Genomic DNA, 24,364 nt, shown 5'->3' on the forward strand with positions numbered 1-24,364 from the left:
CTCACCTGAGTGAAGGTAGCACAGCATCACACAAAGGACCACCAGCAGTGAGACCAAAACAAAGCTAAAAGTGAGATAAACCATCCAGCTGCTGGGCTCTAAACAGACAACAGACACAGTCATGTACCTCTGCTGCCACTGTGTGGTGAGTCACAGTACTGCAGCATACTCTCCTCACCTTTCCTCACGTGTTGCATTCAAAGCTATAGGAAATTACACAGCCACTACAGTCAGACTGTATTTAAACGTAAAATTTCAGTATACACACGGCGGTTGTACAAATGTACTAAAACCGTTTTCTCGTACATGTTGCCTTCTTTAATATTCACTTATGTAAAACATGAATTATAACAAAAGTCAATTTGCAAAGGGCAGGATGGTTGCATTCAGTTTTAAGACTACGTCAATGTATTTAATGCTTCCTCAGTGTCACGATTCACAGGGAAGTGGTGTCATTTCCGATGGCTGTGAACGCACCATCTCAATCCCGATTCTCCATCTTCCTCCAACCGGGCAGAGGACCAACCTGCGTTTTGCACCCATTGGAATATTTTCCCGCTGATATTCACTCACTAAGGTCCCTAAAAATCTTCCTCACTTCTGAGTCTAACCTCCGCGTCACTGCAGTTTTTATGTGATTTCTTGTCGATCAGTTTGCCGGACAGCTCATCGTCTTGCTAACCTTAACGTCCCTTCTGTCAGCAGCATAGAAAACTGGGCCGCTTTTCTGTTTTGATGTCAAAATCTAACATAATGCTTAAGTGAAAATATGTCATACAAGACTGGAAACAGCTTAGTAGTGCTAGAAACTATATAGCTGGCTGAGTTTGTGTTTCGGAGATTATTATCTGTAATACTAGTGGATATAGCTGATGTAGTTAGCATGTAGCTAACGTTAGCAAAGTTATGTGTAGCTAACTTCATGTTGGAGAGCGATAAAATGTTGACACACCCTGTTACAACACATGTCACGTCTACTACCGGCTCTTCTATTATGACCAGTAGTTTTATTGACGTCTGATTTGTCTCCTCAGCTTCAATAAATGTTGAAACCATTTAACGGAAATGTACCGGAATTTCAAGCTAGCTAGCTAGCTAACTGTAATAAAACCGGACATCTGGACGCTCCACTTACATGTTGTCGTTTTCAAAGCAGTGGTTCTTTGTATCCTGCCTTTATTCTTTCGTACTGTTGTGGAATTTGGCTAATTGATCTCCTTTTTTTTGTACTAACGAGTGAGATCAGACTCTGATCAATATGTTGAAAGGACTGGCTCACAGCTGGTGTTCTAATTCCTGAACGTGGTTGATGTTTGGGGCTTCGTGGCGGGCATTGCAACAAATCTCAGTTGTCATTTTGGTGCAATATTTAAATGAGCTGCCTATCACAAAAATCAAGCCCGGATCAATACTTCCCTTCCTACCTAGAGGACAGTTGGTTCTGTGTGTGTGTGTGTGTCCCTCATAATCCTTCCTGCATGATAGTGAAGCCTGGTTCATCCAAACAACATCTTTTCAGTACATGGTCATGTTGTATGAGTCTCATCAGTGCAATAGTGCAGTAAGATCACTCACATCCATGTAGAGAAACACCTGACTTCACCAAATAAACGCCAGATCAATGTTTTCCCACATTAATGATTGATTACTAGCTGTCTTACGTCGTGTACCTTTTTGTATAGCAGAGTATATTTCCCCCACTCTTTCAACTGTTCTGTGTGAAAGGCTGATATTGGATAACATTGTGCATCTGTTTTGTGCAGACTTTAAAGGACCACAGTCATGACGGACTCCAAATATTTCACAACAAACAAAAAGGGTGAGTGTAGACGAGAGGTTGAATAGGTCCTCACTTTTTTTTAAACTGTTATTTGATTATTATTTTAAATCAATCCGTTGTTTTTAACCACCAGTACGGTTTGTCTTCTAGGGGAGATCTTTGAACTGAAGGCAGAGCTGAACAATGAGAAGAAGGAAAAAAGGAAAGAGGCAGTCAAGAAGGTCATTGCTGCCATGACTGTTGGCAAAGATGTCAGGTACACGAGAAGATTTAAAGTCTCAGTCCTGTGATTGTATCAACAAGATGTGGTATGTCTTGCAAATCATATGGTTGTGATCAAGTTCTCTTGCCTTTCTGTCAGTTCTTTGTTCCCAGATGTGGTTAACTGCATGCAGACGGATAACCTGGAGCTGAAGAAGCTGGTCTATCTCTACCTAATGAACTATGCCAAGAGCCAGCCTGACATGGCCATCATGGCTGTAAACAGCTTTGTCAAGGTAAGACCATGGATATGGACCATGGATCAGTTATATCAACACAGACAACAAAAAACCTTCCCCCAGTAAAATACTGTTGTCCTGCCCTCCAGGACTGTGAGGACCCTAACCCTCTGATCCGGGCTCTGGCTGTCCGCACCATGGGCTGCATCCGGGTGGACAAGATCACAGAGTACCTGTGTGAGCCTCTGAGGAAATGCCTGAAGGATGAGGACCCCTACGTGAGGAAGACAGCTGCTGTCTGCGTGGCTAAACTTCATGATATCAATGCCCAGATGGTGGAGGACCAAGGCTTCCTGGACTCCCTGAGGGACCTCATTGCTGATTCAAATCCCATGGTAGGTGTAGTTTTTTTTGCCGCTGCTGACAATCTACAGTGTTTCCTGTTAAGTCTGATCACAGAACATCTCTGTCTCTTAGGTTGTGGCTAACGCGGTTGCTGCCCTGTCAGAGATCAGTGAGTCCCACCCCAACAGCAACCTGCTGGACCTCAATCCCCAGAACATCAATAAGCTGCTGACAGCCCTCAATGAGTGCACAGAGTGGGGACAGATCTTCATCCTGGACTGCCTGTCTAACTACAACCCCAAGGATGACCGCGAGGCTCAGAGGTAGCATCAGTCGTGGCTCACATGTCTTGATTCAGATTCACCTTCTGGTTCTTTCACTGATTCTGATTTCTTCCTGCTTCCCTCTCAAAGCATCTGTGAGCGCGTCACTCCTCGTCTGTCACATGCCAACTCAGCGGTGGTGCTGTCAGCTGTCAAGGTGCTGATGAAGTTTTTGGAGCTGCTGCCCAAGGACTCTGATTACTACAACACTCTGCTGAAGAAGTTATCCCCCCCGCTGGTCACCTTGCTCTCCGGAGAGCCAGAGGTCCAGTATGTGGCTCTGAGAAACATCAACCTGATAGTCCAGAAAAGGTACGTGGTCACAGATGAAGGAATCTGAAGACTTCATATTAATAATACCAAAACGGTAAGAAGAGTACAATAAATGCTAATAGTGCAATGATCAGAAGTTTATTAAATTAAATGATATAATTCTTCCATGACTTTTGGACCAGGTTCTGTTGTCTTAATGTGTGATGTGTTCACTGTGCAGGCCTGAGATATTGAAGCAGGAAATCAAAGTGTTCTTTGTCAAATACAACGATCCAATCTATGTGAAACTGGAAAAACTGGACATCATGATCCGCTTGGCTTCTCAGGCCAACATCGCACAGGTACCGGATGTTTGTTTCCAGTAATAATATCAAACATATTTCAGAAGCTGTATGTTTAATGTTTTCCTGAGTGTACTGACTGCATTTTAGAATGTTATTGGGGCCCTTTAGAGTGATTTCAGCATGTTGCCCCTTTTTAAATAAGACAATAAAATAGAGTAACAGTTCATGTAGTGTATATAAAATCTGGGCTAAATCTTTTTTTTTGTCTTTTAAAGGTTTTGGCTGAGTTGAAGGAATATGCCACAGAGGTAGATGTGGATTTTGTGCGTAAAGCTGTACGAGCCATCGGACGCTGTGCCATTAAAGTGGAGGTAGGAATCAATGAAATCCACCCCGGTCTGGTTTCCACAGCTTTGTGTGGATTTGGTTGCTCGATATCAATCAATTGATTTTGGCTCACATTCTTGTTTGTGTGCTTTCCTGTGGCAGTGCAGTTGGTATTCTGAAACAGCAGGGAGGGATGATTTCTTTGGGTTTGATAAGATAGGAGTTGTTTGTACATCTTTCCTGTTCCTCTTCAGCAATCAGCCGAGCGTTGTGTCAGCACGCTTTTGGACCTGATCCAGACTAAAGTCAACTATGTGGTGCAAGAGGCCATCGTGGTTATCAGGGACATTTTCCGCAAATACCCGAACAAGTACGTTTCTCTCTGAACCCACTGACCCACCGGCATTTGAAACGAGTTATGTGCCAGTTTAATTCTGACCATTGAGGTTCTGACGGTGTGTTCAGGTACGAAAGCATCATTGCAACACTGTGTGAGAATCTGGACTCTCTGGACGAGCCTGATGCTCGTGCCGCCATGATCTGGATTGTTGGCGAGTACGCCGAGAGGATTGACAACGCGGACGAGCTGCTGGAGAGCTTCCTCGAGGGCTTCCACGATGAGAGCACCCAGGTGGGTTCTTTAAAAAAGAACACACACACAGCTGGATACAGTGTTTTACTGGTTTTAGGCCACAACACACTAAAAAAATGACCATTGTATAAGCATGTGTGCTTTCATTCGCAGGTCCAGCTCACTCTGTTGACTGCCATCGTTAAGCTGTTCCTGAAGAAACCATCAGAGACTCAGGAGCTGGTGCAGCAGGTCCTCAGCCTGGCCACTCAGGTGAGTGATTTTATACTGTTAAAAAGTGCAGCTTCAGAGCTCTTTAATTTTCCTAGTTCTATTACAACGATGTTTTGATCTCTCCTGCAGGACTCCGACAACCCTGACCTGCGTGACAGGGGCTACATTTATTGGCGTCTGTTGTCCACTGACCCCGTCACTGCCAAAGAGGTGGTGTTGTCAGAGAAGCCCCTGATTTCCGAGGAGACGGACCTGATCGAGCCCACCCTGCTGGACGAGCTCATCTGCCACATTGGCTCCCTGGCCTCTGTCTATCACAAACCGCCCAGCGCCTTCGTGGAGGGAAGCCACGGAATCCACCGGAAACACCTTCCTGTCCAGCACAGCAGGTCGGACAGAAACACTGCGGCTGTTGTTTAACACTCCCTTTTACAGAAGGCAGTGCATGTTTTCTATATAAATTTGAATGCAGGAGGTTCTGACTCTAGTCGACTCCTTTCTCCTACAACAGCATTGATACAGGTGAGAGCCCAGTGAGCGGCGGGCCAGCAGCCGCCATGGATCAGCCGCACGTCATCCCCAGCCAGGGTGACCTGCTTGGTGACCTGCTGAACCTGGACCTGGGCCCTCCTGTCAACGTGCCCCAGGTCTCCTCCATGCAGATGGGTGCAGTGGACCTTCTGGGAGGCGGACTGGACAGTTTGGTGAGCTCAGACAGAAACACATTAAGTTTGTTGTACAGTTGAGGTGCCGTTTAAACATAACTGAAAAAAGCTTTTGATCTTCCTGGTCTTTAACGTGTTTAGATTTTAGTCATTTTAGCCGTCAGATGAAGAAGAGCTGAAGAAAGCATTTGAATTATTCACAATTGTGTTTTTTAACTGCTTCTCCAAGCTGCTGAAACATTTGGATGCCTTCACGGTCTTCTCCTCTTAAGCAGATTAAATTTCCAAGTCTTAACAAACCATGCAGACTTAATGTTCTCCCAGAAAGGGAGGCTTCCTCTTGATGGGTTGTGGTTGCTAAGAAGGTTTTCTGTCTCTGTCTTTGTTTGTGTGTTTGGTCTGTCTGTGATTTGTGGATGCTGTCTTTTGGGGGGCCTGTCCTCCCTCCTGTAGCTGGGGGGAGACCTGGGCGGAGGTGTTGGGGGAAGTCCAGCAGTAAGTCAAGCCCTTCTGTTTGGCCGTCTGCCTTTCTGCATGCTGCACGCTTCATGAGTTCACATTCCTGGAGGTTTTTGGAGTGATTTAAATCATGGCTTTCTGTTTTTTGTTTTGTTTTACTTAGGCGACCACACAGAGGTTTTGAATGTTTTAGCCCATTTCATGGCCAGGAAGTGACACTTAGATCATCAGTATGCATTCTATATACATACTAATGTTGTTTTTATCCCTTTAATTGGCACCAGTATTGATATTCTCTCCATATTATTATATAATTTAGTTTATACAGACTGAACTCATGTCATATTCCAGGACTCTTTGTTGTAACGCCTGCATGCCGACTTTCTGAACTTTTTGTGGACTAAAGCACACAAATCCTCTCAGTAATGTGGTCTGTTAAATTAACCTCACTTTTTATTTTGGTCACATTTTTTCTGGGCTTTGGCTGATCACCCGTTGTGATGTGGGCGCCATCTTGTTTCTTTGTACTCACTAGAGAGTCCTACTAATTCTTTCTTTCTTTCTTCGGCATGACCATACACTGTGCTGTTTTATGAAAATTATGGCTGCTGAAATTGTGTGTTTGTGTTTTTGTTGTGATTATTTTTAGGTGGGGCAGAATTTCATTCCATCGTCTGTCCCCAGTACCTTTGCTCCATCACCTACACCTGCACCCCCGGCCGTCAGCAGTGGCCTCAACGACTTGTTTGAGCTTTCCACGGGCATGGCCATCACCACTGGAGGTTATGTAATTACTAAAACAGTGAGTGCTTTCAAATGTTTTGATCAGCTCCGAGCTTAATGTGACTTATTCAGCAGGTCAGTGTTTAAGCTGCTTTCGGGGGAAATGTGTGATTTCTTACATCTACAGCTGACATGTCTTCATCAGGTGTGGCTGCCTGCAGTGAAAGCTAAAGGACTGGAGATCTCTGGAACCTTCTCCCGCCGCCAGGGCCACATGTACATGGACATGACCTTCACTAACAAGGCCCTGCAACACATGACCGACTTCGCTATCCAGTTCAACAAGAACAGGTCGGTGGTCTGACCCCTCACAGGAAAAAGACTGCACTCTGCACAAGCTCCTTTACTTTTTGCTGAGTGTGTGTTTTTTATTTTATTTTTTCCCCTACATGTAGTTTTGGGGTGATCCCCACCAGTCCTCTGCCCGTTCACACTCCACTGATGCCCAGTCAGAGTATTGAGGTCTCTCTGCCTCTTAACACTATTGGGCCAGTCATGAAGATGGATCCCCTCAACAATCTACAGGTACAGAAGCACTCAAAGATCATGTACACAGCAGTAGCTGTGTGCAGCACGCTCTTAAATCATACTTGTTGTGTTTGTTTCTACACAGGTGGCTGTGAAAAACAGCATTGATGTGTTCTACTTCAGCGTACTCATCCCTCTTAACCTGTTCTTTGTTGAAGATGGAAAAATGGGTATGACAGTCACTCACACGCTGAAACATTCAAGTGCCTGCACACCACGGGTTTCTAAAAAATGGAGCTAAAACTGGAACTAAAACTAAAAATCAGGTTTGTTGATGTTTTGATTGTTTCTCCTTCGTCAGAGCGGCAGGTGTTCCTGGCTACCTGGAAAGACATCCCCAACGAGAACGAGCTGCAGTACCAGATAAAGGACTGCCACCTAAATGCAGGTAGGCAAGTTCAAGGTGAAGTGTTTATTGATCTTCCTCTGGGCCTGTCCCCCATGTATTTTATTCTGGTGTGCTGCTGTCATACCTTTCTGCTCTGTGTAGGAGGCCTGGCAGCACCACCACCTACCTTTTATTATGTAAACTCTAGTCTTCATGTTATGGGTCATAAGATAAGCAGGGACTCGCTGCAGGCCTGGTGTTGAAATCATGTGTGAAGGCTTCCAAACTCACTGCTCTTGTCTTTTTTTCCTTTCTCCACCTGCATGCCATCATCTTTGGATACTTCCTTTTCTTTTACCTGTAACTGACACACACCTTACAGAGACTGCTAGTGTTTGGCTAACCACCTGCGGTGGCTGATCACTGGAACACATGGTCAGGTTTACTTTAACCTGAAGGTTTCCTGTTGAGATGATTCAAATCCTCATAGAGCTGATTTACCTTCGGCCAGTAGTAGACTTTGCATTAGCTCTTGTAGACATTAGTGTTAGACCTGTTTAGAGATTACTGCCGTGTCTGTGTGTTTGTGTGTGTGCTTCATGTGGATTCTCTTTGTGCAGCAGAGAGGGGTGCTCATTACTTGAATTAACCCTGGTTCCCGTCTTGCAGACACAGTGTCAGGGAAGCTGCAGAATAACAACATCTACACTATTGCCAAAAGAAACGTAGAAGGCCAGGACATGCTCTACCAGTCTCTCAAGCTGACCAATGGGATCTGGATCTTGGCTGAGCTCCGCATTCAGCCAGGCAACCCCAACTACACGGTACAGTATTTAACTATTTTCAAACAGCATTTAAGATTTGGCCATGTGGGTTGAAGAGTCTACCAATAAGAGCAGGCTTTGAGGAAACAAATAATACTTCGGTGTGTGTAACTCTGTTCTCCTTCTCCTTCCTCAGCTGTCCCTCAAATGCCGGGCCCCAGAGGTGTCTCAGTACATCTACCAAATGTACGACTCTGTGCTAAAGAACTGATCTGCTCCTACATTTAGTAACTTTGCTTCATCTTGCTGCAGTGTTTTATCCATGTCTGTATCTGCCACATGCTGCCGAAACAAGAGAATCTAAACCGTGTGACCGTGGATGTTTAATAGGTTTTGGAGTGTTGGTACAATAACTGTGAGAGGGGGGGGGGGAGAAGTTGTGGGTGATCACACTGTTGATGATTCTTTTATTTTGGCAGTTAAAAAATAAACTCCCCCATTTAGATTTTTACCTCTCAGTGGAAACGTGTGCACCATTCCATCCTTAACTTTAGTGTCTTAGTGTTGTAACGATGTGACTGATCACGAAACTATCCTCAATTGAGAGAGAAAAGATCACCCCAGTTTCCATGAAGCCATTTTTTTGTGTTTTTTTTTTTGTTTAATTTTGTACTGTGTGTGGCTCGCACTTCTTTTTGGTTTAGATTTATTTTTGATACCAGCCTTGCTTCATTGTTTGTCATGTTCTTTTGCCATTAATATGAAGCTGCTGTCTCTTATATGCAGCATTCAGATACAACATACATGCACATGCAGTTCAGCTCTTTGACTGATGATGCAGAAGGTCAATAACTTTAGTGCCATTTCTGTTTTTGAACTTCTCAACATTCTCTCCAAGGAGATCTACAAAAATGTGGCAGCAGCTGACGAGGAGGCGCGAATGAGTTCAAAACATTTGATAATCCGAAACTTTCTACGTAATCCCTGAAAGAGTTAAAATGCATGTGCACACATTAAGAGCTCTGCAACTCATCTTGGTCCCTTTGACTTATCGAACTTGAAGCAGATTATCCTTCAGTACTTGCCGTCTTCATCTGTGCTTTTCTCTCTAAGCTAAACTTCAAAAAGCACATTTAATCCTGATGCAGGGATGAAACACGTCTTTGAAACGTGCTCAGTGGACCTGCATGACATACAGCACACACAACAGCCAACAGTTATATTAACACACCAGTGCCACTCACATTCTTCTAACTCTTTGTTTTCCTCTATAACTGCCCTGTTTACTGCGAGCACATAGCTGCACTCTGCTTCACACACTCCCAGTATATATTGTCATTCCTATTTATTTGTGCATCTACCTCTGCGTGTGTTTCCATTTCACCAGCTTTACTTTGTTGCAGTAGCTTCACGTCTTTGCTTTAAATGTTTTCACTTTATATTTTGAACGCCAGTGTTTTTTTTTTGTATTCTTTATGCCAACAAAACTCACAGGACCAAGCAATTAAATGCCAATTTATATGTCGCTATAACCTTCTAATGTCTGTGCTGTATTAACAGTAGAGCGCATAAGCCCTAATAAGCCCAGAGTTGTAGTGTAGTCCAGTGATGGTGTAGTTCTGTGTAGCTAATGGATTAAAAATGTTGTTTCCCTGGACATAAAGATAAAGAAAGCGTCTATTCAACAAGCTGAATAAAGGCTTCCGTTGTCTTCACACATGATAATGACATGTATGTGCCTGCATGAGCTCGCTGTCGTTTCTATCCTTTTTTTTTTTCCTCCCCCCTCATCCCAGTGTGAAACTGATCTGTTCTACACGCAGCATTCTCTTTTTAACACTCCACACAAGTAGAAGTGTATCCAGCCAGCAATACAGAATGTATGGCAAGATCTGTCATAGCAATCTTAAGAAATGGAAACGTTCCAGCTGTGTAACTGTTGTAAATGATTTGTTATTGTCACGCATCTCATGTCAATAAATCGATAAACTTAACGTGCATCCTTGTCTTTTCTGAAGGTGGGATTAAACACACATATTATAACATAAATACAAAACTGCCATGGAACCTCCTCAGCATAATCCAGGATAAGCTGGAGGTGGTGGAGAGGGAAGTCTGGATTTACTCCTGCAGCAGCATCATGTTTGACGTGCCTTCATTTAGAAATGTGTTTACTTCTAATTCATTAGAGAGTTTGTCCTCAAGTCAATGCTCAGGCCCACTTGTATAATTTCACATTTTATTAAAGTGTATACAAAATCAAATTTCTTATTTAAACCTGGTACAACCTGTCTTTGTACTGAAGTTCTATTAAATCATCTATTAGAACTAAAATGCAAATTCACATTATTAAAAAAAAAATCAACAGTAACAGAAAATAAAAATGATTTTTTTTTTCACTCAGATGCCATTATCTACATTTCCATTTCCCAGGAACATACATGCACTTCACAGTCATTTCACATCGCCCGCAAATTCCTCCAGTGGCCTCTGAAAACAACTGATATGTGTGTGTGTATAATGTGTTTTTATATACAGAGCCGTCCTGTTAAACAGTGGTTTTATGACCTTTTCCCAGATAAAAATGTCCAGAAAAATCAGAGACTAAGAGCTGTGGTGTTCACCTTTCACAGCAGATCAGAGAGTATCAATGTGAGGCTGAACTCTGATAACACTGCTGGGTAACAGACTGGAGCAGTGGATGTGCTAAGAGACATGATATAAAACATAAATTGTATGATTTCACACGGCAATGTTGCTGTTAATAACAAAATACTCGCTGTACTGTGTCGTGAAGTATGTATGCAGCACTGCCCTGCCCACATGGGAGCTGTGGAGCTGAAGGATGTCCTTTAAATCTGGCACATAAACAGGAAGCTCTGGCGACATGAATGGAGGGGTGCACATTGTTCACTTACTCAAAGCACCCACAATGCATTGGTGATTTCAGGTGTATCTGTGGGCAGCACGGGCAGCGGACCCAGGGGTCAGAGCGGACGTGTACTTGGGGGGACTGGTGTAACATGGCGGGCTGTCAAGTTCAGAAGGAGAGCCAATGCTGTTGCTGGATGAATCATCCATGGAGGGATCCTGCAGAAACAGGAAGACATGAGACCCACTGTGTTCTCTCAACCTTAACATGGACACATGAGTACCACTGTGGAACAATAATACATCAGGATGTTGTGTGACTTGTGTGACAATATCACACAACATTAGCGCCCTGCAGTGTCACAAAGAGCTGATGAAAGGTGTACCTTTTGCTGCAGGATGTAAAGTGAGGTTACAGCATTTATCCCATTATGCTCTGTCATTTTTGGAAGCACATCATCTGTGGCAAAGGACAAAACAATGGACTGCCATTCATACACATCGCCTGTTTTCTCTGGATCTGTCTTAGATTAGTGAAACAGACGACAATACTTCACCTGTGTGAGTGATTGGTGTGTGATGAGGGTGCTCATAAAGCCTAGTGAGGGGCTTCCTGGGTGGGTGTCTTGTCCTATGAAGACGAAATACTTCAAGTTTGTTTGTTTTTAATATCAGGTTACATTTTAAAGCCTAACAGCTGATCATACTTTTTAGAAGGAGTCCAGCAGGCACATACTGTCACCAGGGTGATGAGGAGGAAGATGCCTCCAGTGGAAAGGATGATATAGAGGGAACTTCTTCCTAGTAACATAAGAGTAAACAGAAGCCATGTGATAAATACTGGATATGCCCACACCGCTGTGTCTCTCAGTATCACTCACTGTACACAGTCAGCCTGATAGGAAGGCTCGTCACGTTCCCCACAGGATTCTCCACAGTGCAGCTGTACACATCGTCATCCACCATCAGCACCCGTGTGATGGTTAAGATCTTCTGATCAGGAGACAGCACAAACCTGGTCTCATTGCTCACCGGTTTGCCCCCTTTGAACCACCTGTATATAGTCCTTGTTCCGTTGTCATGGGAGCAGTTGAGGATGATGTTTTCACTGAGCTCCAGGACTGATGAAGATTCCATGTGGATATAGGGCCTGGATATGGGTTCTGATAGAAGATATGAGACAATAAAACAACACTTAAAAGTCATTGTAAAACCAGTGTGTCTATATTGAGCCCATACTAGATAAACACTTGGGTAAATAGCTGCCTATTGTAATCAATCTGTCATACCAGCGCATTGATTAATGGAGTGCAGTGACTTCATGTCATTCCCCGCATAGCTTCACCCACCCACAACCTGAGCTGTGTCCGTTCTCCCAGAAAGCACAGAAATGTCTCACGGTCAGTGTTCAGAGCTGGACATGATGTAAGTCCTGCACTCAGACTAGAAAACTGGAAATCTGCAGAAAGAGTGAAATGTTCTTGCTCACAATCAGTAATCATATGAGAGGATGTGCCCTCCTACCATCCACTGTCAGTGTGATGCTGCCCTCTCCTGTAAAGCTGTCATCCGTGATAGAGATCTCCACATCGTACGTTCCGTCATCAGAGAGTCTGAGGTTGTGGAGAAGCAGAGTCCCGTTCTCAAACACCAGAATACGATCTCGATACTCAGGCCTTAGGGTTCCGATGATGTCAGTTCCAATCGACTGGACGACCGTGATGGACTTTTCCCTCTGGAGCTGCCACTTGATGACAGGTGGGTCGAGGCTGAAGCTGTTGTAGCGGACCGACAGAAGGGCCTCTCCTCCTACTGTACCTCTAAGGAGAGTGCTCGGGATCGTCATGTTCACTGCCAGTACTGGATCTGTAAAAAAGCAGCAAGGTTTTCCTTTGGCATGTTTATCCAGTTTCAAAACATGAAGACTAATTGTATGTGGGCAAAGTTGGACTAGTGTACACTGGTAAAATGGAACTCTGTAGCCCCTTCAATGTGGAGTTCAACTGAGCTATGACAGGGGTGTGGTGGAGTTGACCAGCTTCAGGTTCCAAAGATAAACCTAGCCACTGCTAGGTTGTTAAAAACCGGAATTGAACCAAGTTCTCACTAGTGGTCATGTATGGATGCAGATCCCAAGCTCATTGGTCCAACTAAGAACTGAACTGAATTTGAAAAAAAAGCTATTAAACAAACAAACACTTACAAAAAACAGTAAATCACAGAAATATTAGAGCATCCTTTGCATCCCTCAAACCATGACCCTGTAGGCACATGGATCCATCCACTTGATGCACACATATACCCTTCGATAGCTCAGTTGGTAGAGCGGAGGACTGTAGGTTGTTGGAAACAGGTATCCTTAGGTCGCTGGTTCAACTCCGGCTCGAAGGAAGTAATTTTAAACACTTGAAAGTGTGAAAAAAGGTTCCTGGTTCTGTGGATTTTGCATGTTCTCCCTGTGCCTGCGTGGGTTTCTCCAGGTACTCTGTCCTTCCCCCACATTCTAAAGATGTGCTTGTTAGGTTGACTCTAAATTAAGTTAAGTTAGTTTAAATGGTTGTTTTGCTGTGTATGTTGCCTTTACACAGGTAAAACATCAATTGAACCATCCCCTGGTGGCCACTTGGAAAACTGCAGCTTTTGATACTCCTCCATTCGCTTAATTTCTTGGCCCTTTAATCAGAATCAGAAATACTTTCAAGTGTTTAAAATTACTTCCTTCGAGCCGGAGTTGAACCAGCGACCTAAGGATACCTGTTTCCAACAACCTACAGTCCTCCGCTCTACCAACTGAGCTATCGAAGGGTATATGTGTGCATCAAGTGGATGGATCCATGTGCCTACAGGGTCATGGGTCAAGGAAGTAATTTAGTATCAAAAGTATCAAAAGCTGCAGTTTTCCAAGTGGCCACCGGGGGATGGTTCCATGGAACCATTTAAACTAACACCTATGGGGAATTTAGAGTCAACCTAACAAGCACATCTTTAGAATGTGGGGGAAGGACAGAGTACCTGGAGAAACCCACGAAGGCACAGGGAGAACATGCAAAATCCACAGTTAGACTGGAACCAGGAACCTTTTTTCACACTTTCAAGTGTTTAAAATTACTTCCTTCGAGCCGGAGTTGAACCAGCGACCTAAGGATACCTGTTATCCAACAACCTACAGTCCTCCGCTCTACCAAGTGAGCTATCGAAGGGCATGTGTGTGTGTGTGTGGGTCAAGTGGATGGATCCATGTGCCTACAGGGTCATGGTTTGAGGGATGCAAAGGATGCTCTAATGTTTCTGTGATTTACTGTTTGTTTGTTAATGCTTGTTTGTTAAATAGCTTTTTAAATATTTTTCAGTTCTTGCGCAGTTAAAATCTCACTGCATGCCAGCATTTTTGCACCCACAATAACTGATAGAGTAGTCAGATAAATCCTCCGATAAATGTAGTGGGCGCCACGCCCCATCACTGCTGTACACCGGAGACTGCATGGCAGATCCACATTCCCATGGTCACAGCTGTCAGTCTCTGGGAAGGGCCAGCGTGAGCTAACAAAAGTGGGGATTGTTTGTTAAAATTTCCTTCTTGGCAGTTCATGAAAAGAGCACTGGGAGCAATCCAGACGCCATGCTAGCTCTGCAGAAACAGAGCAGCTCAGTGACTGTGCTGCTAGCCACAACAATGGCAGGACAGTGATGACTCACAGCCACAGCTGAAAACATCTGAACACACTGCTTCTATTACAGCCTCAAGGCATAATTACAGTATTACTTACACAGGGGTGGGCACAAGGCTATAAAAACACCCACAGTCTGATTGAATCCAGCACCACTGACAAATACCACCTTTATGTCCAGTTTAGTCAGTTTAACTCATGTTATATTCAGCAAGGCACAATTACAAACACATAACCAGGAATCTGTACTATATGATTGATCAATTCTAACTTTAGTCAAGTAAATACGAAACTTAAAATCAGTTTCTTCCAGCACAGTGTAACATCAATAACAAGCATCCTCTGATTGCTTCACCCAGAAAATCGATACATATAATTTCATATAAAGTGTAAAGCTTTGATAAATCAATACACAAGGAAACATGCAACAATCTTCTTTTCAATGCATCGTCTATAACATTACTCTGTGTGGTCTTCCTGCAAATTTGAGGAAGGTTTCGTAAAGAAAATTCGACTTACGTGAATGGAAGAAAGCGACACACAGGAGCATTAAAATCTGGTTAATCGTTCTGGCTTTTGAAGGAGCCTTCCTCGCTGCCTTCATCTTGGTTCTCAAGCTTTGTTTTCCTCCCAGACAACCAGCATGATTTGTGACTCTGGGCTGGACGGGGAGGACACAGTCATTCATTCAGGCTCAGCTGGGACTGAGTACATGTTGTTCTCGAAAGTCACTGTAGAAACAGCACAAAAGTGTGTGTGTGTGTGTGTGTGTGTGTGTATGTGTGTCTGTGTGTGTGTGTGTGTGTGTGCATTGGAATTTAGTTTGGAACAATTAGTCTAATAATATATGAGGTAAATTCAATATTATTTCTTAGAATGTTTTAACAATCATCACTCCACAAATAAGAGATTCTATACTGCACTAATGGTTTGGTGGAGTTTGAACAGCTGACACATGCAAAACCATCCTTCAAGCCGGAATTGGAACAGGACCTAAGTAGTACCCCGTTCACACTGGGGAAAAAATCTGGCTAAAGCAGGATTCGGGCCTATCCCGATGTTTTTTTTCTGAGTGTGAACACCTTGAATCCGGCAGTATCCAGTTTGATCCACCCACGAGAGGTGGATCTAGCCGGATTGAAATCAAACTGCTCAAATGTGGCTCAGGTGTGAACGCAAATGTGGCTAGCGAATCCGGCTAGCACCATGCTACTTCCGGTTCACGGGGCGTGACACGGGACAAAAAAACCGCACGATGCATGCGCACACGCGGTCCTACCGCGTGTGAACGGACTCTGTATATTACGAGGCGCCACCTAGTGGTTTGGAGGACAGCACACACGCTGGATGAAGCCGGATTGAGTGCGGACACAACTGTGTGCTAGCCAGATTTGAAAATAGGTCTGAACGCATCCAGCTTAAAGGCTGTCTGGGCTCAATCCTACTCTAGCAGGAATGACTTTCTCCAGTGTGAACGGGGCCCTTCTAAAGAATACCTGCAATCACCCAGCTCCACTCTACCAGCTGAGCTATCGAAGGCCACACATGGATGCAAATCCCAAGCTCATTGGTCCAACTTAAAGGGCCAAGAAATGAAGCGAATGGAGGAGCATCAAAAGCTGCAGTTTTCCAAGTGGCCACCAGGGGATAGTTTTCTATTGATTTCTTTTTTTTTAACCTTGTGAAAAGTGTTAAACCACCTCCTTCGAGCCGGAGTTGAACCAGCGACCTAAGGATACCTGTAATAATCACCTACAGTCCTCCGCTCTACCAACTGAGCTATCGAAGAGAGCACACTGAGGTAACAGAAAGACATGAGGCCAGGTCAAACGTACCAAGAGGTGTTGATGATATAGCCATCTTTTCATCTAAACTTGCTCTGTGCACTCATTGTGTTTTTTTTTCCACAGGCCTGAGCACTGTGACTTTAAGGATTTGCATCCTCACCAACCACCAATGAGGGAAGACACAGGGTTGCTTAGCAACGGCACACATACAAACAAATGTGCTCAGTGGAGACAGCATGTGCACATGTAGATTAGTAGATTGTACCCCACAGATTAGGCCACTAAAATTACAGTTTTCAATTTTTTAATATTTATTTCTAGCTAACTGATTTCTTGTCCTCGCTCTGTGATGGCTGAGATCTTCATGTGTGAACCGTTTGAGCTCTACAATCTCCTCAACCAGTGCCGCCGTGTGTCGAGGCTGGCAGAGATCAACTACCTCTGTCTGATTGGTAATATAGTAAGCTCATGTGTTTGCTATAAGGTGTCTGGTATTGGTTTAATAAAGATGTTTTTGTTTTGTGTGCCTACTTTTCTAGATGCCCGCGAAACTCAAGATTACTACGCAAGTCACGTTATAACAGCAAAAAATGCCAAAATGGTAGAGTATGACTGTGTCCTTTCAGAAGCAGTAAAGACTGTAGTGACTGTAGAGACTTTAGTGATGTTACTAGTAAAGCTAATTACAAGTAGCTAAGGATATAATGTTTATAGCCAGGATTTAAACCACTGTTTCATACCTTTCTCTGTGCTTCTCTAAAGGATTCAGAGGGCACATTCCTCTTGCCAGAGGCACTGGAGGTTGACAGTCTGCAGCATGTGGTGGTCTATGACCTTAACACCGACTGTTTACAAGAACAAGGTGGCTGCAGTGTTATTCAAGAAAAATGTCTTTAAATGCTGTGTGTGTGTATTTTTTTTTAATATTTACCTCCAGACGTGTGTTGTCCCTGTTTAAGTGATGCTCATCAGGTTGTATCTGATTGCAGGCAGAGCAGTGGACTGTGCCCAGATCCTGGCTAAAGCTAGTGTCTATCCAGTCCACATAGTGAGAGGAGGCTATCAAAGATTCTCAGCTCTGTACCCGTTTTTAAGGACTGAGAAAATCCTTTACACCATCATGGTGAGTACTCATTACGGAGACTGAAATCAAACTTCTGTGTGGTACAATTTGATTTTTTTTAACCACCTCAGGAGCTGGAAAACCTGCAGATCTATCCAGTGGAGATCATAGCAGGACTGCTTTATATGGGCGACCAGCAGCAAGGCACGGACTCCTGCATCCTCAAAGACCTGAAAATCAGCACTCTTATCAGCATCTCAGAGGATGACACCCTGGGGTAAGGCAGGAGTGGACATCTGAAACATCAGTTAAGATTATTAATAACATTTGCTGTCATAAATACTGAATTTAGTCCTTTTTTAAAAGTTCTAGGTCTGTAAAGGGAAAGCAGACCATCCTTACCATCCCAGTGGCTGACTCAGTGGAGTCTGATTTATATTCAAACTTTGAAAGGATTTGCAGTTTTATTGGTAAGTCGTTGTAAATCGGAGACCTTGTGGAACCAAGAGTTTACAATCGGACACATTCTCATGGATTTTCTCTTGGGTTTTCAGGCTCTCACATCAACATGGGCTCTCGTGTCCTGATAGTTTCTAAGCAGGGTAGAAGTCGCTGCAGCGCTGTGACCATTGCATTTCTCATGCACCACCTTAAATACACACTGGAGGCAAGTAAGAGTTAGCATGTGCACTAAATGTACTGAAAGAACAGCAAGCATGTTTCCTAAAAGGTCAACAAACTATCTGAACACACAGGCACAGGGCTGATCATGACACTTACTTCTTTTGTTGAAATTGTTGTTGTTTTTTTCAGGAGGCCTGGAACCACATGCTCAAATGTAAACCCCAAATGAGGCCCAACACAGGGTTTCTGCAGCAGCTGTCTGACTGGGAGCTTCACACCATGGGAACACAACACACGGATATTTCAGAACCTTGTTTTTAACAAAGAAAGTTACATTCATTTGAATGCAATAAAGAGTGACTTTACATTACAGCGAGATTGTGTTTTTAATTTTAAAAACTCACACAGGCTGCAGCTGAACTTTTCCTGCAGGAATTTGGGGAATTAATAAATAATAAACATCACAGATGTCATATTAGCTCTTTATAATAACTAATGCTTTAATATCTCACCGTACAGTCCATACATGGCTCTGCCGGAGGTGTCAACAAATATTGGGGATGCTAGAGTTACATAACACCAGCTCTAAAAATACAGGCCACAGGCCAAGTCCTGAGCATTTGATTCCCTGAGCGTTACCTTACGTGTCTTTTTTGCAGAAAACCCACCAAATAATTTATATAAATGTAGCGTCTACGTTTCTGTGAACGTGCCTGAGATCAGGGCTCATCTGTTTATGTCCTGAGGGGATTTATATGAGCGCTGCAGCTGCCTGACAGGCTAAACTCAGGGCGGAAGAACTCTCATAATACAAACAGTTGTTAATGTCGCTGACGCTGATTGGCTAAAACCAGGTGCCAGCGTGCCATTTGATTGGACAAACCGGTGAACACAAGTCACCATTGTAAACTATAACAAACCGGATGTAGCCATGAAAATAAAAGATTCGACTTTTCTTTCTGTTTCTTGTTTTTACACTTGCAAATAAGAGACAAAATTAAAATTGTATTGCTTTGTTTCAAATGGATTAAAAAATAATAATAAAAAAAACAAAAATTGATCGTAGGTCTGTTATTTGCGCGCTTGAAATGCTTTTGTTTTGAAGGCGCGGACAGGAAGTCGGCCTTGTTCTTCGTTGGTTTGGCTTTAGCGGTGACAGCGGCACAACTGTTACACACATAACTGTGTATAGATAACTCCAGGCGGCTTCTTCCTCATATCAGGGTAGAAAATGTTGTTCAGTCCAACGGGTTTATCGGAGTGTTTACGCGAATGGGAGGATTTAGAGAAGGACTACCAACAAATTCAGGTACGTTGAGGGTTGCACCTAGCGGTGATCTACCTGCCCCACCTAAGCTAACACCCTGGGGCGGGTCTGTACACAGGAGATAGCCTGATCAGTTTAAATTAATTGTTTTTTTAAGCTGAGTGGAAAGAGCGTGAAAGTTATACTATAAAGCAGTGTGAATAATCGCCACTGAGTCGGAACCGTTGGCACATTTGTCTCAGGGCGACATTATTATTTTGGGGAAGCAGCTCACGAGTGTCCCTTCAAAATATGTGAAACAATAACAAAGCCTTGTTAATAATCCCCTCAGATTAATATTCAGTGTCCACACGGTTGGAAACTGAATGAGTCAGATTAGCCAAACCTCAATCAGCTACAATCATAACACGCAACTTATTAGCATCACATGAGAAGTATCTTGAAATTGTACCTACAGGATAACACCTGAGTGCTGTCATGTTACTGGAACACACGTCAGACAGTTAAACCTTGACTACAGGTGTCCAAAACGATTTAAATCAGTAGGACACAAGAAGATATTGAAATATTTATACCATCAAAAGTCTAATTACAACATCAAATAAGCAGAACACCTTTTTTTATTCGTCTGAGATGTTTTTTTTTGCTTTGTTTTGTTGCAGGACACCCATCGTCTATACAAACAGAAACTTGAGGAAGTGACCAAACTGCAGGACAGATGTTCTGGTGCAATCACACGTCAGAGGAAGAAACTGAAAGAGCTGACTGTGTCGCTAGAAGAGTACGTATTGATCAGATCCACTTAGTAACATTTTAATACGCCATCCCAATCTGTAAATACTTCAGTGGAAAGCATGTTGTTAAACACAGCCAGGGTCTAACAGTGGGATCTATCTATCTATCTGTCTGTCTATAGATGCAAAGAAAACCAACAATCCTCCAAATTCAGTCCAGAAGAAGTGGATTCTATCACTGACATCAAGGACTCCATCAAAGACAGAAGTGATGCTTTCTCTGAGATGGAGGCCTTTCTGCCAAAGAAGAACGGGTACCGTTTAAACATCTATTATTGTGTTTGAATGAGGACAGTATTGACATTTAAGCTAAGGAGCACCCCTAAGAACTGTTTCCTGTTCAGGTTGTACCTCACTCTGGTTTTAGGAAATGTCAACGTCACACTCCTCAACAAACAGTCAAAGTAAGCCGATTGTTTGTTTTCTTGCGACACAACAAATGTCTTTTAAATGTCGGACTTGTCAGCATCACGCTTATGTTTGTGTCAACAAACAGATTTGCCTACAAAGATGAATATGAAAAGTTTAAACTGATCCTCACCGTCATCCTCTTCGTCTTCTCCTTCTCGTGTCGGTTTGTGTTCAGCTACAGGTGAGACACAGTATTTATGTTTTCATCCAGTTACATAATTTTCACCTGTGTTCAGACATTGCATGTAGGACTAATTGATAATCATCCACAGTGTACGTCTTCAGTGCCTCTTTCTTACCTTTCTGTTTCAGAGCCCTTGACGCCCTGTTTAACTTCCTGTTGGTGTGGTATTACTGCACACTCACCATCCGGGAGAGCATCCTCATCAGCAACGGCTCGAGGTCTGCAGCTTTTTCTGTGTATCTAAACACTGCAGAGCATCATAAAGCTGCCTGTTTCCATCCAGTCTAGCAGCACATATGCATGTAGTCCTGTATCCTTCAATGTTAGTCCTCCATGGTGTTTTCAGGATCAAGGGTTGGTGGGTCTTCCATCACTATGTGTCAACCTTCCTGTCTGGTGTCATGCTCACTTGGTGAGTGGTGTTGTTTCTGTGAAAAGGATTGTAAACTTTAATCACATCTGTGTCAAATATTATAATGATATTAATCATTGTGTCTTTCTACAGGCCTGAAGGTGCTCTGTACCAGATGTTCAGGAATCAGTTCCTGACCTACTGTCTATACCAAAGTAAGAGACTTAAGCAGAGTATCGTTTCCCCACTGTATGTTTATGAGTTATACTGAGAAACCAGACTTATTAAAACAGTTTTTAAACAAGTCTGTTTGCACACAGCAGCAGTTTGACTGAGTCATGTATGCAGTTGTTTTTATTCTCTGTTCTGTTTGCAAAGTAGGCTTTGTCCAGTTCCTCCAGTACTACTACCAGAGTGGCTGTTTGTACAGGCTCAGAGCGCTGGGAGAAAGACATAACATGGACCTTACGGTCGGTGAGTCACCTGAGTTTCATTTGTAGCTGAATGTGTCTGAGGAGAACACAATATCTACACATATAATGTTCAAAAGTCATTTCCTCTTTTAATTCTGTAAAAACAGAATCAAAATCATCGGATCATTAGTGGGTCTTAGTATTAGGAACATTGGCAACTTCAGACAAACAACATATTATAACTTTTTTCACCCCTTGCCATTAATGATTTAGCAAAACAATGAAGCCAAAGGAAAAAAATATGTGACCAATACTAAGTGTTCCCCATGATTCAGGCTGGACTTGCTGTAATAGGACCCATATTGGACCAAGGTTTAACTGTCAGACAGATGGCCTCACATTTGCCTTTGGAATACCATACAGAGGAGTTCACCTCCATGACAGCATGGCGCCCAGGTCCTGTGGCTGCAAAACGAGCCCAATTTATCAGCCATTGTTCCACAAGTGTTGTTGTTTGTCCAGATGCAGTGTTGTGAACCTCAGCCGTGCTTCCATGTGCTTTTTAGACAGAAGAGTCTTTCTCCTGGTAACTCTGTGCTGCTGTCAAGAGCATTAACGTTTATCATGGTTCAGTGAGGCCTGTAGGCTCTGCCATACACTTCGGAATAATCCAAACAGTTTAAAATAGTTTTATAAGCTTTTTCAGACTGATGTGTGTGATCAGATCATTTTTTATTCTGTTTTTGCACAGAAAATGTCAAACTCAAAAGAGGAAGCTCTAACCTTTAGTCATGAGTGTATCACTCGGTGGTAGACAAGCAGAGCAGACAAATGATATAATGAAATTATCGTCTGACTTTTGGCCGACAACTAAGTGCATCATAGAAATTTCAAAGGAGTGCTTGAGGTTACAGAGACAGTCTGTCCACTGGTGAGCACTGACACGTTTAATATAGCTACTGCTGCAGGATTAACAATGTGGGTCACTTGGTTTGTTTATGTAATAACAACATCCTCCGATCATAGCGACACATACAGTGAGCGTCTATTGAATGACTGTTTATCCCCTCTGCTGGTCTTCAGAGGGTTTCCAGTCCTGGATGTGGAGGGGTTTGACCTTCCTCCTTCCTTTCCTGTTCTTTGGTCATGTGAGTAGTTTTTATAATCTGACCTATCAACGCACGTTTGTACTAACAAAAAGGAAATAAATCTCTTAGTCTTAATCTGAAATAATCTGACTTATTTTTCTCTAAAAGTTCTGGCAGCTCTACAACAGCATAACACTCTTTAAGATGTTCCAGCTCCCAGAGTGTAAAGAATGGCAGGTGTGTCACAAATTCAATGTCTCTTAATATGTCCACCAAGAATAAACATGTATGAATCTACTGTCAATAAATATAAAACAGAGGAGTGTTTGAAGGTTTTTAAATGTTTATAAAAGTGTCTGGCTGATGTTGTGGTGAACAGACGGACACTGTGTTCTCTCTGTGTTGTAGGTTGTGATGTGCGGCTGCTCCTACATGGTGCTCTTCATGGGAAACTTCTTCACCACACTCAGAGTGGTTTACCAGAAATACATGAACAACCAGGACAAGTCCAAGAGCCTGTGAGACTGGAATAATGAACTTTTACACCGAGCCTGCCCTGTTTACAAAATGGAAGCTGTGTAAAAATGAGCGTAGCTCCGATGTTCTCTTGTGAGCTCTTTGTTGAGAGTGTCGTCCTTGTGGACCATTTACACGTACTGCTGCTTGTATCAATGCTGTGTCCTGGTGATTTCAGTTGGGTTGTCTTGTGTCGATCAGCAATGCACAACTCACACGTGTTACAAATGTGTTACTGATTTGCATTTTATTTATGTAAAGAAGATAGTTGGTTTCTCAGGAGCTGCTTTGCGTTTTAGCCTTACAGGAAGTGCTGTGCTGAATAAAACACTCCACCTAAACCTCCATGTGTTTGCCTGTCCTTAAAAATTACATGAAGAATCTTTGTACATTGCTGTAATGCATAAAGAGACCACAAGGGGAAAGCACTGAGTTGTAAAAGCTGATAACTCATTCTGGATCAATAACACCTGACACATTTCAATAATAACGTACCTCAGTGTCAGGTTATTACAGCAGGTATTAGAGTAAGACTTCCTCTACCTTGACAGAAAAGTATTGATGAGTCTGAACCTGAAACCAGTGCTGGTGAGGCTGAGGTCAAGTGAAGGAGAAGAGGAGGAGGAGGAGGAAGGGTTCTCTCCCTGCACGCACTACTTCTCATCTTTCTTCATTGGAACTGGAACATAAATGAGATTAAGCCCAGATTATTTTTATTCTTTTCCTTATCTGAACATTTTAATATGAATATATATTTACAACAACATGCCTGTTTGGAATAAGAAATCCCAACCTGTACAACACCTTGTGTGTCTGTGTGTAATATGTGTAGTGCTTGATTGACAAACACACACTGCTGCCACCTGCTGGTAGGGAACGTCTTTACAGCCTCCCACAGGTAAGGCTGTAAAGTTACAGTCATTCCAGCGTCACTTTCAAAATAAAACGAGTCTGGCGTCTTTTAATTTAAGAGCAAACTTTAAAAATTATGGAAATAAATATCACAAATTATTTATTACATTACACTATTTCCTCTAAAATATATATATTTTGCCCTAAAGCGAAATAAGACATTCACTGACGAAGACAATAAAGCATCCATGACAACGCAAGCTAGCTAAAATGCTAATGTAGCCCCCTCTGTAAGGCTGTTTACGTGACGTAGAGGCTTTAAATTCAGCATCTATGATTTGTTTAAATATCGTGTCTCTGTTTTTTTGAG

General features: G+C 42.9%; 4 protein-coding genes and 1 non-coding gene across 8 annotated transcripts; 3 read left to right on the plus strand and 2 right to left on the minus strand.

Moving 5' to 3' along the window:
* The first annotated feature begins 465 nt into the window (after positions 1-465).
* On the plus strand, positions 466-10,098 carry ap2b1 (adaptor related protein complex 2 subunit beta 1). 2 transcript variants are annotated; one of them, XM_028421539.1, is made up of 22 exons: positions 466-577; positions 1,764-1,819; positions 1,931-2,036; positions 2,142-2,277; positions 2,370-2,615; positions 2,698-2,888; positions 2,979-3,200; positions 3,382-3,502; positions 3,721-3,816; positions 4,027-4,142; positions 4,238-4,403; positions 4,518-4,616; positions 4,707-4,966; positions 5,089-5,281; positions 5,696-5,737; positions 6,351-6,503; positions 6,630-6,775; positions 6,880-7,009; positions 7,098-7,182; positions 7,314-7,400; positions 8,010-8,164; positions 8,301-10,098. In XM_028421539.1, exons 2-22 carry the CDS (start codon positions 1,783-1,785, stop codon positions 8,373-8,375), a joined length of 2,862 nt encoding a protein of 953 aa, XP_028277340.1. In that variant the 5' UTR covers positions 466-577; positions 1,764-1,782; the 3' UTR covers positions 8,376-10,098. The 2 variants fall into 2 exon arrangements, with proteins under 2 accessions (XP_028277340.1, XP_028277341.1); XM_028421540.1 differs by lacking the exon at positions 5,696-5,737.
* A 409-nt stretch (positions 10,099-10,507) lies between these two features.
* On the minus strand, positions 10,508-15,349 carry LOC114446128 (hepatocyte cell adhesion molecule-like). Of its 2 annotated transcripts, XM_028421581.1 has the most exons (7): positions 15,163-15,349; positions 12,500-12,841; positions 11,857-12,138; positions 11,683-11,776; positions 11,533-11,606; positions 11,362-11,435; positions 10,508-11,194 (listed from the first exon to the last, which is right to left on the minus strand). In XM_028421581.1, exons 1-7 carry the CDS (start codon positions 15,329-15,331, stop codon positions 11,051-11,053), a joined length of 1,179 nt encoding a protein of 392 aa, XP_028277382.1. In that variant the 5' UTR covers positions 15,332-15,349; the 3' UTR covers positions 10,508-11,050. The 2 variants fall into 2 exon arrangements, with proteins under 2 accessions (XP_028277382.1, XP_028277384.1); XM_028421583.1 differs by lacking the exon at positions 11,362-11,435.
* trnay-gua (transfer RNA tyrosine (anticodon GUA)) lies at positions 13,692-13,780 on the minus strand. Its single transcript is given in 2 exon segments — positions 13,692-13,727; positions 13,744-13,780. It is a non-coding gene; the product is annotated as a tRNA-Tyr (tRNA).
* A 1,320-nt stretch (positions 15,350-16,669) lies between the features above and the next one.
* On the plus strand, positions 16,670-18,438 carry styxl1 (serine/threonine/tyrosine interacting-like 1). The gene is made up of 8 exons (XM_028421594.1): positions 16,670-16,882; positions 16,970-17,031; positions 17,193-17,292; positions 17,420-17,553; positions 17,625-17,770; positions 17,860-17,963; positions 18,048-18,160; positions 18,307-18,438. Exons 1-8 carry the CDS (start codon positions 16,780-16,782, stop codon positions 18,436-18,438), a joined length of 894 nt encoding a protein of 297 aa, XP_028277395.1. The 5' UTR covers positions 16,670-16,779.
* Positions 18,439-19,257: 819 nt separating this feature from the next.
* On the plus strand, positions 19,258-23,483 carry LOC114446130 (transmembrane protein 120A-like). 2 transcript variants are annotated; one of them, XM_028421585.1, is made up of 12 exons: positions 19,258-19,426; positions 20,047-20,165; positions 20,301-20,432; positions 20,523-20,582; positions 20,675-20,770; positions 20,902-20,991; positions 21,120-21,185; positions 21,279-21,340; positions 21,504-21,599; positions 22,622-22,686; positions 22,795-22,863; positions 23,035-23,483. In XM_028421585.1, the coding sequence occupies exons 1-12, from the start codon at positions 19,349-19,351 to the stop codon at positions 23,146-23,148; spliced, it is 1,047 nt and encodes a 348-aa protein (XP_028277386.1). In that variant the 5' UTR covers positions 19,258-19,348; the 3' UTR covers positions 23,149-23,483. The 2 variants fall into 2 exon arrangements, with proteins under 2 accessions (XP_028277386.1, XP_028277387.1); XM_028421586.1 differs by having other exon boundaries at positions 21,507-21,599.
* Positions 23,484-24,364: the final 881 nt, after the last annotated feature.

The sequence above is a fragment of the Parambassis ranga genome, chromosome 14 (assembly GCF_900634625.1).
Source record: "Parambassis ranga chromosome 14, fParRan2.1, whole genome shotgun sequence".
In the NCBI taxonomy this organism is placed as follows: domain Eukaryota; kingdom Metazoa; phylum Chordata; class Actinopteri; family Ambassidae; genus Parambassis; species Parambassis ranga.